This window comes from Pollicipes pollicipes, unplaced genomic scaffold, assembly GCF_011947565.3.
Source record: "Pollicipes pollicipes isolate AB1234 unplaced genomic scaffold, Ppol_2.1 Scaffold_7231;HRSCAF=8579_pilon_pilon_pilon, whole genome shotgun sequence".
Classification (NCBI taxonomy): Eukaryota; Metazoa; Arthropoda; class Thecostraca; order Pollicipedomorpha; family Pollicipedidae; genus Pollicipes; species Pollicipes pollicipes.
Genome location: NW_023597034.1, coordinates 14,337,258 through 14,352,500, shown reverse-complemented (window position 1 = coordinate 14,352,500; position 15,243 = coordinate 14,337,258). Strand labels below are relative to the sequence as shown.

The 15,243-nt window shown below is 62.7% G+C and overlaps 1 protein-coding gene across 1 annotated transcript in view; it reads right to left on the bottom strand.

Moving 5' to 3' along the window:
- Positions 1-457: 457 nt before the first annotated feature.
- Positions 458-15,243, bottom strand: part of LOC119109747 (partitioning defective 3 homolog) — a 35,669-nt gene continuing 20,883 nt past the window's right edge. Inside the window, 20 exon segments of the mRNA XM_037233498.1 lie at positions 458-473; positions 1,051-1,170; positions 1,466-1,637; positions 2,659-2,809; positions 3,119-3,189; positions 4,337-4,539; positions 4,820-4,998; positions 5,316-5,494; positions 5,739-5,841; positions 6,151-6,359; positions 7,141-7,240; positions 7,594-7,629; positions 7,632-7,784; positions 8,390-8,509; positions 8,511-8,614; positions 8,967-9,115; positions 9,904-10,066; positions 10,341-10,510; positions 12,147-12,292; positions 14,584-14,727. Coding sequence (XP_037089393.1) covers positions 458-473; positions 1,051-1,170; positions 1,466-1,637; positions 2,659-2,809; positions 3,119-3,189; positions 4,337-4,539; positions 4,820-4,998; positions 5,316-5,494; positions 5,739-5,841; positions 6,151-6,359; positions 7,141-7,240; positions 7,594-7,629; positions 7,632-7,784; positions 8,390-8,509; positions 8,511-8,614; positions 8,967-9,115; positions 9,904-10,066; positions 10,341-10,510; positions 12,147-12,292; positions 14,584-14,727 — 2,688 coding nt within the window.

The following is a 15,243-nucleotide window of genomic DNA, read 5'->3' as shown; positions in this document are numbered from 1 at the left end:
GTCGGAGCTCTGCCGCCTCCTCGGCCGCCTCCGTCACGTACACGCCCTGGCGGCTGGCGTGGCGGCGCTGGTGCTGCTCACGCAGCTGCTGCATGCGGTCCGTGCGGCTGGGCGCGCGCTCCTGCGCCGTCGGCGGCATCGGCCCTGCAGGCTGGCCCTGCGACAGCTGCCGGCAAGCCCGGTCGGGTCAAGTCCGGCCAGGTCAGACCATGTCAGACCAGGTCAGGTCGGATCGGGTCATGTTCGGCTGAGGCAGGTCCAGTCAGGCCAGGTCCGGTCGGGCCATATCCGGTGAGGTCAAGTCGGGTTTGGTTGGATCGGGTCGGGTCTGGCCATGTCCGGCCGGCTCAGGTCAGGTCCGGTCGGGTCACGTCCAGCCATACCAGTTCAGATCGGATGGGGTTTGATCGGATTGGGTCAGGTCTGGTCAGTTCAAGCCCGGACAGGTCAGTTGAGGTCAGGTCGGGTCATGTCTGGGGAGGGCAGGTCAGTCGGGTCGCATCACGTCTGGCCAGGCCGGATCGGGTCGGGTCGGGTCAGCGGTGTATGTGGCGGTATATGCTCAGACAGGGCATGCAATGAGCGCGCCTACCGCATGCCCACGGAGCAGCTGCTGCAGCCACACGGCCTCCAGTTTATGCAAACCACTTAATCTGTTGATGTTTGCTCACAAGTGCTTCCCGCCAAGACATTGACATATCAGCGTCAATCCTAGGTCTGCGCGGACAACCTCAATGCATGTGAACTGCATCGTACAGAGAGACGTGCTTGTCTCGTTGGCATATCACTGCCGCAACAGCCTCCACCCCAGAGACAGCTGTCCGTCTGCTCGGCCACAGCGGCCATGCCGTCAGTTGGGCTCCACTAATCACTGACAGGCAGCTTAACAGCGGCATACACTCCATGCCGTACTCGGCGCCGGCCGTGGGGCGCACCGCACCACTCACCAGCCTGTGCTGCTGGGCCTGCTGCTGCTGCTGCTGCTGGACCTGCTGCTGCTGCTGTTGCTGCACCAGCCGCTGGTACTGCTGCTGGATGCGCCGCTGCTCGTCCTCGGCTCGGCGCCGGGCCGCGATCCTGTTGAGCTCCTCTTGCTGCTGGCGCAGCTCGTCGGGCGTCAGGCGCAGCGCCGCGTCCGCCGCCTCGCCGCCCTTGCGGTGCCGGCCGAACCTGCCCACGCGCGGGCCGCTTAGCACGGAGGCGCGCCATACCGACAGGGCGAACGAGGGACGCGCGATAATCAGCACGGTCAAGCGAGCCGACAGGGTATTGCTGCCCAACGACCGACACTATGGGTGATGGTGAGGATAATTTGGGTTTTGGGCGCATCGACTGCAGGATGTCATGCAGCACCCATCCCGATCCTGAGGGGCACACCACGATGGGCGTAATGTGACATCAACATTATCTGGTAGCCCCGTGAGTCGACTGACCGACTCCCGCAGGGCTGGGCGGTCGCCCCCACCTGAACATACTGCCGAGTCCCTTCAGCAGGCCGGAGCGTCGCTTCGCCTTCTTGTCGTCGGCGGCGCCCGAGCTCATGGAGCTCTGGCGGGCGGCGCGGTCTCGGTTGAAGCCCGGCGCCGCCTCCTCGTCCACTAGATAGGTGACAAAATCGGCGTCAGCCGCCAGCGGCACTGCAGGCGTCCAAGGCGCGCGAGGAGGGAGAGACAGAGGGCGGTCAGCGGCGGCAGCGGCCGGGCACGAGCGGTGCGGAGAGCAGCCTTCACCGACAGCGGGCCCGTCTCGGGGCGCGGCCGACGCTGGGTGTCCACCGTAACAGCCGAGAGACGCCACTGGTGACGAACGGTCGCCTCGCCACCGCGGCGCTGGCCGCCACGCGGCACCCAAACGCGGCAGCGATAGATACGGAAGACAGCCCACCGCCACATCACGACAGCCAAAGCAGAAACGACACGAACCGGGTTAAGAACAGGTCAGTTGATGGAGTACAAGACACAGCCGCGTGCTCAGAGTCCCCCCCAAACAGGTTCCGTGAACTGTAAGTGATGTCAGGGAGATTCTGCGTCGTCACGCTCCTTTTTGCCGCTTGCTGATAGCGACGTGTAAATTGAATGCCGATTATCTTCCATACGCGTAAATATACTGTGGTATTGGGCGATCGAACGCACTACGAGCATGCGGGTGCAACTACTGATGCATCCACATGCATAACTACGCCCGACAAATATAAACACATTGGCCCTTAATAGCACATAAAATAATGTTGTGGCATGCAAAGAGTGAAGTATTTAAATCAGCGACACAAATTTTCCTGACCACCGATGCAAAGCATGACATGGAAACATACCAGACGAAAATGATGTAAAACCGTGCGAGGTGTGGAAATCATGCCTGGGATTGATCACGGAGCGGTTTGGGGGACAGGACGCACGCTTTCTCAGCTCATACCGATGGATACTGAACCACTGGGGTGTAAATCGCACCCACAAAGCAACCAGCTGCAGCCATGTCACGACGGTGCCAGCTCGCACAGCTGCTCAGTCGCGGCAGTATGCCGCCGCTGCTGCTCCATGTCTCCCTGTCCGTCCACCCGCCGACGGCCGGCCGGCAGCAGCGTCCGCTAACGCCTGTCCGACCGGCGCCGCCCACTGGGCGCCCACCGCCGGGTGCGGGCGGCCCATGCCGACCACTCACGCGTCTCCATGCGGTCCCGCATGTTGGCCAGCGGCGCCTCGTAGCTGCGGTCGACAGCGGCGCGAAAGCTCTCGTTGCAGCCGCGGCCGCGCACGGCCTGGGCGGCGGCGCGGTGCGCGAACGGCCGCTCGCTGTCCTCCACCAGCGACAGCTGCCGGCCGCGGGCCGCGTCAGCAGACGCACGGCGAGAGGCCAGTGCCAGGCGCCACGCCCCATGTGCTCGGCTTTACGCACGAGCTGGGGCGAGTGGCTCAACAAGCTCAATCCTACCCACCCCACCGCCGTCAGTCGCCCCCACAAAAAAAAATTCGGTTCTCCGACATGCAAACGGGATACGCATTCCAATAGTCAACCAACAAATCACGGACACGTTGTGCGTTGTCACCAGTCGCCAGCGCTGAACGGCCGTCACGGCCGCGGCGACGCTATCCCTGATGAGTACCGCCCGACGCCAGCTCACCTCGTGCACCATGGTTTGCAGCGACTCGAGGCTGGAGGACTTCTTCATGCCGAGGCTGGGACCCAGCTCGCCTGCCAACACAGCGGCCCCGGCCGTCACCAAAGCGCAGTGCTGGCACGGGCAGGCGGCGGCGCGCGGCGCCGGCCGGCCTCGCGCCGCCCAGACCCGCCGCCCCATGGCCCGTCTCGCCGGCCGCGGCTCGTCAGCCGGCACCGGGCCGGCGGGGAGCCGCCGCAGCGCCCCGGCCCAGACCGTGCACAGGTCCGCTGTCGGCGCGGGCCGCCGGCCGACAGCCCGTCACGCAGAGGCCTTTACAGGATCAACGACAGGCCTGGTGGGGCTTCCACACCAGGGCCGCCGCCGCCGCCGCCGCCGCCGCTGAGGCGCAGCGACGTCACAGCCGTCCGTGTCAGGAGACAGGTATCAAACACTTGACATATGAAGAAGAGCCAGCGAAGCCGCGTCACAAAAAGCGACTGCCGCTCTCTTCGCCTTGCTGCGGCTTCGCCCCTGAACCTGGAGTTAAGACTTCCCCGGCTTTATCCTACTCTCGAAAGCTACAGCCGTTGCTCACTGACCTGGGCCCCACCCATCTTGGTGGAGTCGCGCTACTTCCTTGCATATAAGAATCGTGACACACAGAACCAGTGTAACATCACCGGAATGTCCCAGATGCGCCTGCTATGCTTCAATTGCGAAATACTTTTTTTGTCGTTTTGTTTTTTCAGCTATTTTTTGTCGTACGCACTGCTTTCGTAAGCCTTTTATTGTGACCAGTTATCAATGGGATACCGCGAGTCCATTCCCGGGTTTTCACGTCACGTCCCAAACTGGTCGTGTCCCTTTCAGACTGTATTCCGTATCGAACACAAACCTATTAACTCCCTCAACAGAGCGTGAAACTTCGAACCCCATATACCTTGTCCAGTTGTGGTTCAACATCAGCATATCTCATTTTCACAGGGCAATACTTTGCCTACACAACGCCATATGACCTCGTGGTTTGTAAAAATAAAGAATGACAACACAAATTCAACTGACTCAAGCCGATGATCGAAACAGCCAACTGACTCAAACAAACTTCTCCAAAATGAGAAGTCATGAGGAGAGTTCTTGAATTAACGTATCACGTAGGCGGCGCGCTTGCCCCGGTGGCGCCGTCTCCAGCGCGGCCCAGCCTGCGGCCGTGAGCCGACCCGCCCCACAGCTGGCGCTCACCCGCGTCCCGGCGGCGCGCCTCCTCCCGGCGCAGCTCGGCCTCCAGCAGGCGGCGCTGCTGCTCGCGCTCCTCGCGCGCCCGCTTGGTGCGCTGGTACGTGTCCGTGCCCTTGGCGTCCTTGGAGGCGTGCCGCTTCTCGCTGATGGACTGGCGGCCCAGCTGGTCACGAGTGAAGCCCACACCTGCCTGCTCCAGCGACGTCCTGACGGCGGGCGAGAGGCGGCGGCGGCGTCAACGGCCGGCAGCACACGGCCCAGCACAGGCCAGCAACAGCCCAGCCACCTCATCAACAGTCCAAGTCTGCGGCAAACTCGCCCCAAAACCCAACAGTGCCCAGCTGGTTCTTGAACGTCACATAAAGCTGTCAGTCGCGAACAATTGCTCGCAGAAATCAACACACCTCCGCATGAAACAAAAATGGGTAATTGAGTCCACCCGCCCAAAACAAAAAAGCCGTTTCGCTTGCCCTCCCGCTCCCTTACTGGCTGGCGTAGGCTGCGTGCGTGAACGGCTCGGCGGTGGCGGCGGCGCTACCCGGCCCGCCGGGCGCCGCCTCGACGGAGACCGCGTCGACAGTGGGGCTGCAGCCGACCGGCCGCTCGCCGGCGGGGGACGCCGCCGCCTGCTGCAGCGCCGACGCGTCCCACGTGTCGTGCGTGGCCTGGGGGCACCGGTCCGGTCACCGCGCCGCGCAGGGGAGCGCTCGCCACATCAGGCGCCAGGACGAACATGCAGAACATCGTCGCCTCTTCAACGATGAGAATGCGCGAACGATTTCACCGCTTCAGCTTGAGCTGGCCGTGGGGCATGCGACATCACTCGCGGGAAAGGGGTCGATCTAACCCAGGTCATCAGCGGAGGTCATCAAACTATTTGTGAGTGATTACAGCTGTGCCTGGGCACGCCGCATCGCTCCCCTTGCCGCGCCAGCTCCCATCCCCAGCCTGGTCCACGGCACAGTTGCAGCCGGCGCCTTACCTGGTAGTAGCTGTCGTTGCGGATGTTGCGGGGGTGTCGGTCGGCGCCGGGGCCGGGGCCGTGGCCGTCGGATGGCGGCGGCGGCGGCGGCGGCCGATGGATCACGGTCACCTGCGACTCCTCGCTGTGGCCCGACTGGTCCCGCTCGCTGGATGGCCGCCAGCCGGCCAGCACCTCGCCTGAAGCCCCGTCAGGCATGGCGTCAAGCGTGGCCACTGCCGGCAGCGCCGCCGCTGCCCCTCACGCCGCAGAGTGAGAGCGACAACGACCAAAGACAGGCAGCAGAGCAGACCTCTGTGGACCGGCCTTCGATGGCAGCAGTTAGTGCGGCGCGGCGCGACACGGGAGCGACCCAGGACGAGGAGATGGGGTTAACAGGGCGGCAGCGCAGACATGTCAGTGCCGGCCACTCGTCGCTCTCACCGGACGAATTGGAGAGCATGCTGTTGACAGACTCGCGTCCGCTGCCGCCGCCCAGATCGCCCCGACGCGCTACCGTCAGCGTGATGACGCCCGACTTCGGGCCCTGCGCAGGACAGAAAGAGAGGTGGCGTTACGCGGCTATGCGGGTCAGGCGCCCTCCACGCGGCACACCGGCTCTTCACATCCGAGGTGTAGCGGGCCACCTTGACTGGTGGGGCCCAGTCTAACCCCATGCCACAGGATACAGTCCAACCTCCTGACGCAAGGCGACAGGCCTGACCTCGCAACTCCCAGGCCAGGCCTCTTCGACCTGGCAGGCTGTCCGCCTTCTGAAGACGGTCGGTGGCACCTGGCCTGCCTCGCTGCAGCCGCAGCCCCCGGCCTGACCGGGAGGTCGTGGACCTCGCCTGACCTCTTGGCACATGGCGCGCCGCAGCGTCTCCATGGCGTCGCTGTTGCTGAGCCCCAGCAGGGCCGTGTAGTTGACGTCGATCAGTTGGTCGTTGCGCTGCAAGCGGCCGTCCTTGCTGGCGGCACCGCCGTGAATAACGTTTTTGATGTAGATGCCCACGTCCAGCGGGCCGCTATGGCCGGCCGTCGTCTTGCCCTTGACACTGATACCTGGCGGCGGCGCGCGGCGCGCTCACGGCGCTATCTCTTCCGCTGTTTCAGCGCGCACCAGACACCAGCTGGCTGGTGGGGCGCGCCTCGGTGGCAAGTGAGCACACAACTGACGGCTCAAACATTGAGAGATGGGGGGAGTGTGCGTGTGCGTGTGCGTGTGCGTGTGCGTGTGCGTGTGCGTGTGCGTGTGCGCGCGTGCGTAAGTGCGTGCATACGTGCGTAAGTGCGTGCGTGAGTGAGTGATGCGTAAGTGAGCGCATGAGTGAGTGAGTGAGTGATGCGTAAATGCGCGCGTGAGTGAGTGCGTGAGTGAGTGAGTGAGTGAGTGAGTGAGTGAGTGAGTGAGTGAGTGAGTGAGTGAGTGGAGTGAGTGAGTGAGTGAGTGAGTGAGTGAGTGAGTGAGTGAGTGAGTGAGTGAGTGAGTGAGTGAGTGAGTGAGTGAGTGAGTGAATGGGTGCGTGAGTGAGTGAGTGAGTGCGTGAGTGAGTGAGTGAGTGAGTGAGTGAGTGAGTGAGTGAGTGAGTGAGTGAGTGAGTGCGTGAGTGAGTGGGTGAGCGAGAGAGCTGTATGGGGACCAGAAAGAACACAATTGACGGCATACCGAGTGAGACAAGAAATATCAAACGGCATCGATAGGTGCAGACGGCACGAACGCGCACACGAAAAGGCGAACCAGCACCAGGGCAGCCATGCCTGTGCAAAGAGAACTGCTCGAGGCAGGTACTCAGCCAGACCCAGATGGCCGCCGGGAGGCGCGGCATGAGCCTGGCGCGCTCACCGAGGCCGGCTCGCTCCGAGTCGTGCACGGGGATGTCGAACACGAGGACCTCCTTGTCGCGGGAGGGCTCCGACTCGTCCGGCTCGCGGTGGTCGGCCGGCTGCGCGACGCACGAGGCTGTCAGCACACCCTCGGCTGGCCGCTTCGACGGCCACGCCAGCGCTTACCACGGAGCGGGGGACGGGGGGGGGCGGAGGGGAGGGGGGGGGGGGCAGCACCGAGCTCACTGTCAAGACGAAGCTGCCGGCACAGCACATTTTGGTCTTGTTTCAGGAGGCTGATAGCGCCGATCCGAGAGGATCTATTAAAGCCATAAATAGCGCACACTACTCGTCAAATGCACACTGAGCTCTACACTTCTCTTAAGATTACATTTATGCTCTATCTCAGGGCACTACACGGCTGACGGGATGTGGCGCGGCGGCAGGCGCTCGCCGTCGGCCGGCCACTCACCAGCGGCCGCGGCAGCTTGGGGCTGGCGTCCTCCTGTCGTGGCGCGAGAGCACGAGCTCGACGGGCTGGGCCGGTCGCACGGCGCGCAGCATGTGCACCACCTGGCGCTGGCTGAGTCCGGTGACGGCGACGCCGTCGATCTCCAGTAGCCGGTCCCCCGGCCGTAAGCGGCCGTCCTCCACCGCCGCGCCCTGCCCCCGCGTCCCGGCGTCAGACGGCGGCTCGCGCGGCCCCGCGGGAGGCGCCCGCCGTCCGGCCAGCAATGCTCCGGCAGGCAGCGTCCGCGGCGTCGCCCCACACGGCGAGGAGCGCGGCCCACGCACAGTCAGAAGTGACATGGCCGGCTGCCGTGCAGGCCATGGTGTGCCTGTCCCCGTTGGCTGTGGTCGTGCGCCCACTCTCACACCAGTTACATTGGCAGTGCGCAGCCCCCTTATGGCATAATGGTAGCTAGCAAAGCTCAATTGCGTGCCACGTAACAGACGATCACAAATGCCGTTTTCACCAATGACATGTTTGGCTGTACAACCAGCTTAATGGAAACCACACATCACGGTAAGTATGCATCGGTTTTCAGGACGCCCCTCAAAGACCCTACCAGTTTCTAATTCCATCTACTCGGCTGACACAGGCAGGTCCGCACGCCACCCTGCAACGAAGCCTGCCTCTTCCGCGCCTCACTTTGCCAGACCTGAATCAAACCCCGTGGCGTGGCGTGGCACGAGTCGCGACCTCGGCGTAGCCTGTGCCACGTCCTGCCCGCCTCCCCTCGTGAGCCCCGGCGTGGCCGGCTCACCTGCGGCAGGATGTTCTTGACGTAGACGGGCGCGTGTGCGCCGGCCGGGTTGTCGCGCGTCGTCACGCTGAAGCCCAGGCCGTCGGCGCCCTTGACCAGCGCCACCGACAGCCGGCGGCCCCAGCTTGCGCGTGTTGGACGTCTGCATGACGCTCTGCGTGCGCGACGACAGCGAGGCCGGCACCTTCTTGGTGGGCGAGACGGTGGCGACGCGCGAGCCGCCGCCTGCCGAGACGGAGGCCGGTCACACCCGGGCGGCGCGCGGCGACGCAGGTCACGTCCGCCCTCCGGCCTCGCCCCCAGCCTCCGCGCCACGGCAGCCCCAGTCGAGAGCAAGCGCCGCTGTCGCGGTGCCAAACATGCCAAGTCAGTGATGAGCGGGTCGATGACCGCCGCGAGGGCCAACAAAAACCCCTGACGGCTGGCCGGAGCCGTGCGGCATTCCCGTCCGCCGCATCTGTCTTCGGCACGGCTGCCGGAACGCCACACTGCCCTGCATTCCGGCGCGTTTACAAGCGCTGTCTCCCATCTGGGTCGCTGCGGCTGTCGCCAGCCGACCCCGGGGTGGCTGACTGACCTCTGGCGTCGCCGTCGAGTGCGTCGATGGGCGTGTGCGAGCGAGAGAGCGCGGCCGCCGGCGCCGGCGGCTGCGAGCGGCCCGGCACGTGCTCCACCAGCAGTCGCAGATCGCCGCCGCTCATCGCGCTCACGAAGATCTCCTGCGCCCTACGCGACCGAGCCGCAGCGTCAGGTCCGGCTGTCACGCGTCCGGTGCTCAGCCGGGCGTCGACGCTGAAGGCTCGACGACACGTGTCGCGAGGGGCAGGGGCTGGCGGGACGCGCAGCCGGAGGGAATCTGACCGGGACCTGGGCCACGGGGCACGCCGCGCGCGCGTGAACACCACTTCCTACACGGTAAAGACTAACACAGGACAGCCGCAACACACAGGAAACATGTACGAAGCAGTCCAATCCCAGCCAGCTAACGCCACAGCCGGCACTGTGACGATGCCAGTCGTTCGATGGACCTGCCACAAAGCAGGCTTGTAGTGGAAGCGTGGGGTCGTTTGGGGTCTCATGCTCTGAAATTGTGGCAGCAAGGACGTGGAAACTATCGGAGGCGGTTGTTTCATTGCGTCAGGTTCATTACTTTTTCATATTTTTGGAACCAGAATAATTATAGAGCCAGAGTCGGTTAAAATCATGGGCTATACACACCACACCTATGCAACTAATATAAGAAGGAACTTAAAGCGGCGAAAATTGGAACGTGAACTAAGGACAGCACGAGCGTTAACGCGACACACGCCATAGAAGGACTGTTCCAAAAAGGACAAATGCGGCCCAACCAACTACAACAAACGCGCTGCAAAGTTCGTGAAAGGCCAGCTCCTGTCACGAATCTAACCGGATCAAACAGAAACCAGAAGTGCCCCGTCACTGCCGTCGCTGCGCCGCCGCTGGCCAGCGGCCACACCGCTGGCGGGTGGGAGTGGTGAGCCCGCCCGCCGCACCTCTGGAAGCTGATGTTACGCAGGCTGTGGCCGTTGATCTGCACGATGCGGTCGCCGACGGAGACGCGTCCGTCGCGCCGCACCGCGCCGTCCGGCTCCACCCGTTGCACGTGCAGGCCCGCGTCGCGACCGCTCTCGTCACACTCCGGCACCACGTGGATCCCTGGCGGACGGACACGCGTCAGGGTCGGCGCGTCACGACAGGCCACGGGCTTCTATTTGTATGCGAGGGTCGGCCAGCACTGTTCGCCTCTGGGATGCCTGCCACCGGGGCACTGCTGCAACGTCGTGCCCTAACACTGCAGCACACAGTACTTCATGTAAACGTAACCAAACTTGGTCAGAGATGCCAGTAAATTTTGGGGGGAAGCAGCCTATTCGTGGTTTCATCGGACAGATGCATTGCAAACGGCCACCGGCAGACGGCCAGAACTCACCGAGGGGCCCGGAGACGTCAGTCAGGACCACCAGCTGCTGCTGCTGCTGCTGCTGGGGTGGCGGCCACCTGGTATCCTCGTACGAGACGTCTGGCGAGCCGTTGGAGCCCCCCACCGGCTCCCATCGCGGCGTCTGCGGGCTGACCAGACGGTCGGCCGCCTCCGCCCACCTGCCGACCGGCCCCACACGTCACTCCCCAGTCTTCGCTCCATCTCCGCTCAGCGCGTTCCCTTCGCAGCGCAGGCTCACCGCTCGCCTTGTTCCCCTCTCTCCTTCGACACGCTTCACATTCCATCCGCTCACCTCACCTTCCTCAGCTTGGGCTCATCTCACCTCCCTTTTTCCTCTCGCCATCGTGCATACCCTCACTACGCTCCGGCCCGGCTATATTTACCTCATCGGCCTACTTTTTCGATGTCCCAGCCAGCCTACCGCGTCTCCGGGCGAGCACATCCTTGTTGTTGCCACCGCTTGAAGTCTAAAACAAGCGCAAGTACTTGATACACATACCCGACCAGCCATACCACACACCGTACTATCGGAAAACTGCCGTCACACAGCTTCAATCCCTTACAGAAGAGACGGTCCGGTTTCGTTCCGGTCCGGTCTGGCCGGTCCTATCCACCGGACAAGTACGATGGCAGCCTGACGACCCCCCTCCCCCCCCCCCCGTCTCCGTGGCCTTTGGTGCACTCCAGGCTGGTGCGGGCTACACCGCCCGACACTCCTCCGACAGCGTCCGTCGCTTTCCCCGCAGGGCCGCGTGATGTGACCTGAAGTGGCCTGGCCAGAGGGCGAGAGGTCTGGGACCTCCGCGACTCCCCTCCCAGCCAATGGGTGTCCTCTACACCTTAGTGTGGTGCCTCGAATGGGACGCTTCGCTGTATCTGAGTGCAGCATGGTGACCGTGGCGCCTCCAATGAGGCGGCGCCGACGGACGCCAAACCCAGACCAACCGCCGAATGGCGCCCAGGCAGATCGCCCAACCGTTTGTCAAAAACCACTGACTTAACGTTCATGAACTAAAGCATCAGACTCGTTATAAGCCTAAAATAGGGAGTGCCCCTTCTCCTGCTACATTTGCTTGCTTTAGTCTCCTATGTACTAAGGAAGAACCTCAAACGGGGCCAACAGGCGGCACGGGGAGGTATGACAAGCTATGGAGAATGCACACGGCGAGGGGAAACAGCTAGCGCTGACCATTTTTGGATTGGCATGTTTGGCAACGCGCTATAGTTTAAATAATAACGTACATAAATAGGTCTGCGGCCACGCGTCCCCACGCGCCTAAGCTGATCTACACCAGCTGAGGCAGGAAACGCCAACACAACATAATGTAGAGCATACAGAGCGTTACAGAGAGGAAACGTTATTACCACGGAAGCGAACAGTTATGAGTTGACCACAGCAAACGCACGTGATACTGTGCCCTGTCCAAATCGTTCCGACAGACGGGATACCGGTGTTCCGTCCCTCCACATACAGTGCGCCCTTTGCCAACGCATGCTCGGTCGCACGGCTCCACGGCACCACTAGCATTTCCGTCGTACACCCACATTGCGTCGGGCGCCGCAGCTTCAGCTAATCCCACGTAGCTTTCGACGTCTGACACCTGTACAATGTGCCCGTTGCTTGCTAGTCAGATGACCGGTCAGGATGAGACAAGCTCCAGGACTACAACAATGCCCGCGTCACGGCGGCCCCTGGGCCTGAGAAAGACCACCTCCCCGCGTGCCCCTATCTGTAACCCCAACAGAGGCGCCAGCGGCCGAGCCACGCCGGCTGCCCAGCCTCCAGTCACGCACCTCCATATGCCGTCGCTGTTGCCGCCGACCTGCATGGAGAGCCGGTTGGCGTCGCGGGCGAGGCGCGAGAACGGCGGCCGGTCGCGCTCGTCGCCCGACGCCTCCTCCCGCTCGCCCGGCGGCGTCAGCTGCTCGAAACTCGTGTCCTGCGGAGGGGAGGCCGTGTCACGGGGGGCAGGCGCCGACCCGTCGGGATCGTCACGGCGTCGCCGGCACGGGTGGCCGGTAGACGCAGAAAATGCGACCACAAGACGGCTCTGTGCTTTCTCATGCGCTAATGCCGACATCATCTGTTGTTTTTTTTCAGTTAACTGCGATGTAATGATTGACGCTGTGTAAATACTTCAATAAAACCAATAGTATGACAATGCACGGACGTTGTTCGGAAGCCTCAAGCTTGTTCGGTCCAGCCCGACTGGTGCTCTGTGTCGCGTCATCGCAGCATTCGACAATCTATTCCGGCCTACCCGGTCAGGAGACGGACCGCACACGCATTGCAGCCCCACCAGTCGTGTGAGGCCACCGGCGGAAGGACAAGCAGACCGCACACCGAACCCCCGCACGGCCACTGCACCCAGGCGCGCCGCCGCCGCCGTCAGCCACTGTCGCAGGACCCAGCTGCGGGAGGCGCGGGTCGACCGGCAGACGGCGGCCGCATCAAGGCGGCCGGCCGCTCCGGTCCCGCTGACAGCTGGGACAGGCCGGTCGGGCCGACCGAGCCCAGCCGGCGCGGCCGGCCACGGTCTCCGTGTAACGGCCCGGCCCGGGCCGCGCGCACGCCCACCGCTCGGCCGCCGCCGCCACCGCCCCGAGCAGGTCGCGCGGACGAACCTTGCCCCGGGACAGGCCGCCGGCGGTGCGCAGCGCCGACGCCGGCAGCCAGCGTGACGGCCTGGTGCGTGTCCGACGGCTCGGCAGTGCGTCACCGGCTGCCTGCTCTGGCGGCTGCCGAGTTCGGGCGGAGCACGCGGGTCCGCCACCAGACACGTGGGCCCACAACCAGTGCCGACGGGTCCAACTCGAGACTACACACCGCCGCGGCTGTTAACAGTGGCCAAACGGGGCCGACGCCTCCACATTGGCATGGGAAAGGTGACCATAGCAGGCGTCACACAGGATATCTAATGCTTTCGTTTTTACGAAGGTTTACATGAAAGAAGAGCCTGCTTGAAAAAGGTCCGTCGAAAGCAAGGTATGCCACCAGTTGTGCGCAAGACGTCCTAATGCCAAAAAAGCCTTGCATGACCGTTGGTTGATCCTTGCATGACGCTGCCCATTGGGCCTTACACTTGCGGCAACCTTCCGATACCACGCGTAAGACCCAACAACGCGTCACAAACCGCCGAATTGCCTTCTTCCGTTTTCGACGCGCGTGCCTTTGGGAATAAGGTCATCGCTCAGCGATCCCACACGGGGTGAAATCAGTACCTTAAGGCAAAATGTTGAACAGTCCGAAGCTCAGCTGAGCAAGATTTTAGCCTGTCCCGTTTACACGCTTCAGAGATGCCTGCATGACACCCGATCCAGGCAATGCACGTCATACAGGCAAAATCGCACGGCTCCTGTGCGGAAAACGTGCCGTGCCTCCTTCCGTCCCAGCACCGCGACCAGGCAAACTATTTTGCCGCCAAACATACCAAACCGCTAACTGTGCAGTTCACAAATCAAGTACGAGAAATAGTTTGTCAACGACGTTTGCTCACGGGACGCAGGGAGTAATCGACGAGCGTGACATCTTGGACTATGAAAAGGCGCTCCCCTCCCCCCCCCCCCCCCCCCCCCCGATGGTCGTCTACGGCTGATCACTTCTCAATGAAAAACTATTCCAAGAATTAACAACATACCGCTATCAAAATATTGCCTAAATTGGAATTTTTACAAGGTCTCTCAAACCATCCGTGAAGCTCCCAAATGCTTCACGAAGACGAGTAATGCTCCCACGTCAAGGTCCCCATGAACACGCGTAATGTTTCTAAGAAGTGTGTTTGCAAACACTTCATTAGATAAGTCAGGAGAAAAAATTTAAACAACAGTCGCTGCTGACCGTAGACGCGTGAATTCGGTGTACAAAAAAATGGTTGGAGTGACGAGTGCAAGCCAACAATCCACGAAGTGTAACGGAAGTAGGTTCCATACCGCAAACCTCAAGGACAACGGTGATGTCAACACAGACTTCAGCTCCATAAAGAACGTATGTCAAACCCCAACGCATGCCTTCCCTCTACGCCCAGACCAGACCAATCCATCACGCCCCAATCGAGTCCCTATGACAGTGAGGTGACTCGTGCTGTCGTGCCCTACACAACACGTGGGGGGGGGGGGGCGCCGAACAGGCCGGCACGTGACCTGCCATCACCTGTCACTTGGAGATGCCACTCAGAAAACCCCCGGGAGCTACGAAGCCACAGCCAAGTACGTTTCTGAGCGTGCTGCTGACCTTGATCGGGGTCGAACTGGCCACGATCTGGTTGTCAATGATGGGCGCGGCCGACCACCGTTTGCTGGCGTCGGCGCACAGGTCCGGCGGGAACTGCGGCAGCGGGCACACCTGGTTCAGCGCCGGCTCACTGCCGCGCCGCACCTGCCGGGCACACGCACGCGCTCACACCCGACCGGTTACAGACAGAGCCCGAGCTAGGGCTGGCTCACTGCAGTGTCTGCCGACACACGCACGCGCTCACACCCGACCGGTCAGACAGAGCCCGAGCTAGGGCTGGCTCACTGCAGTGTCTGCCGGCACACGCACGCGCTCACACCCGACCGGTCAGACAGAGCCCGAGCTAGGGCTGGCTCACTGCAGTGTCTGCCGGGCACACGCACGCGCTCACACCCGACCGGTCACAGACAGAACCCGAGCTAGGGCTGGCTCACTGCAGTGTCTACCGGCACACGCACGCGCTCACACCCGACCGGTCACAGACAGAGCCCGAGCTAGGGCTGGCTCACTGCAGTGTCTGCCGGCACATGCACGCGCTCACACCCGACCTTTCACAGACAAAGCCGAGCTAGGGCTGGCTCATGCTGCCGTTGCCACACGCACGCGCTCACTACCCGACCGGTCACAGGTAGAGCCCGAGTAGGGCTGGCTCACTGCAGT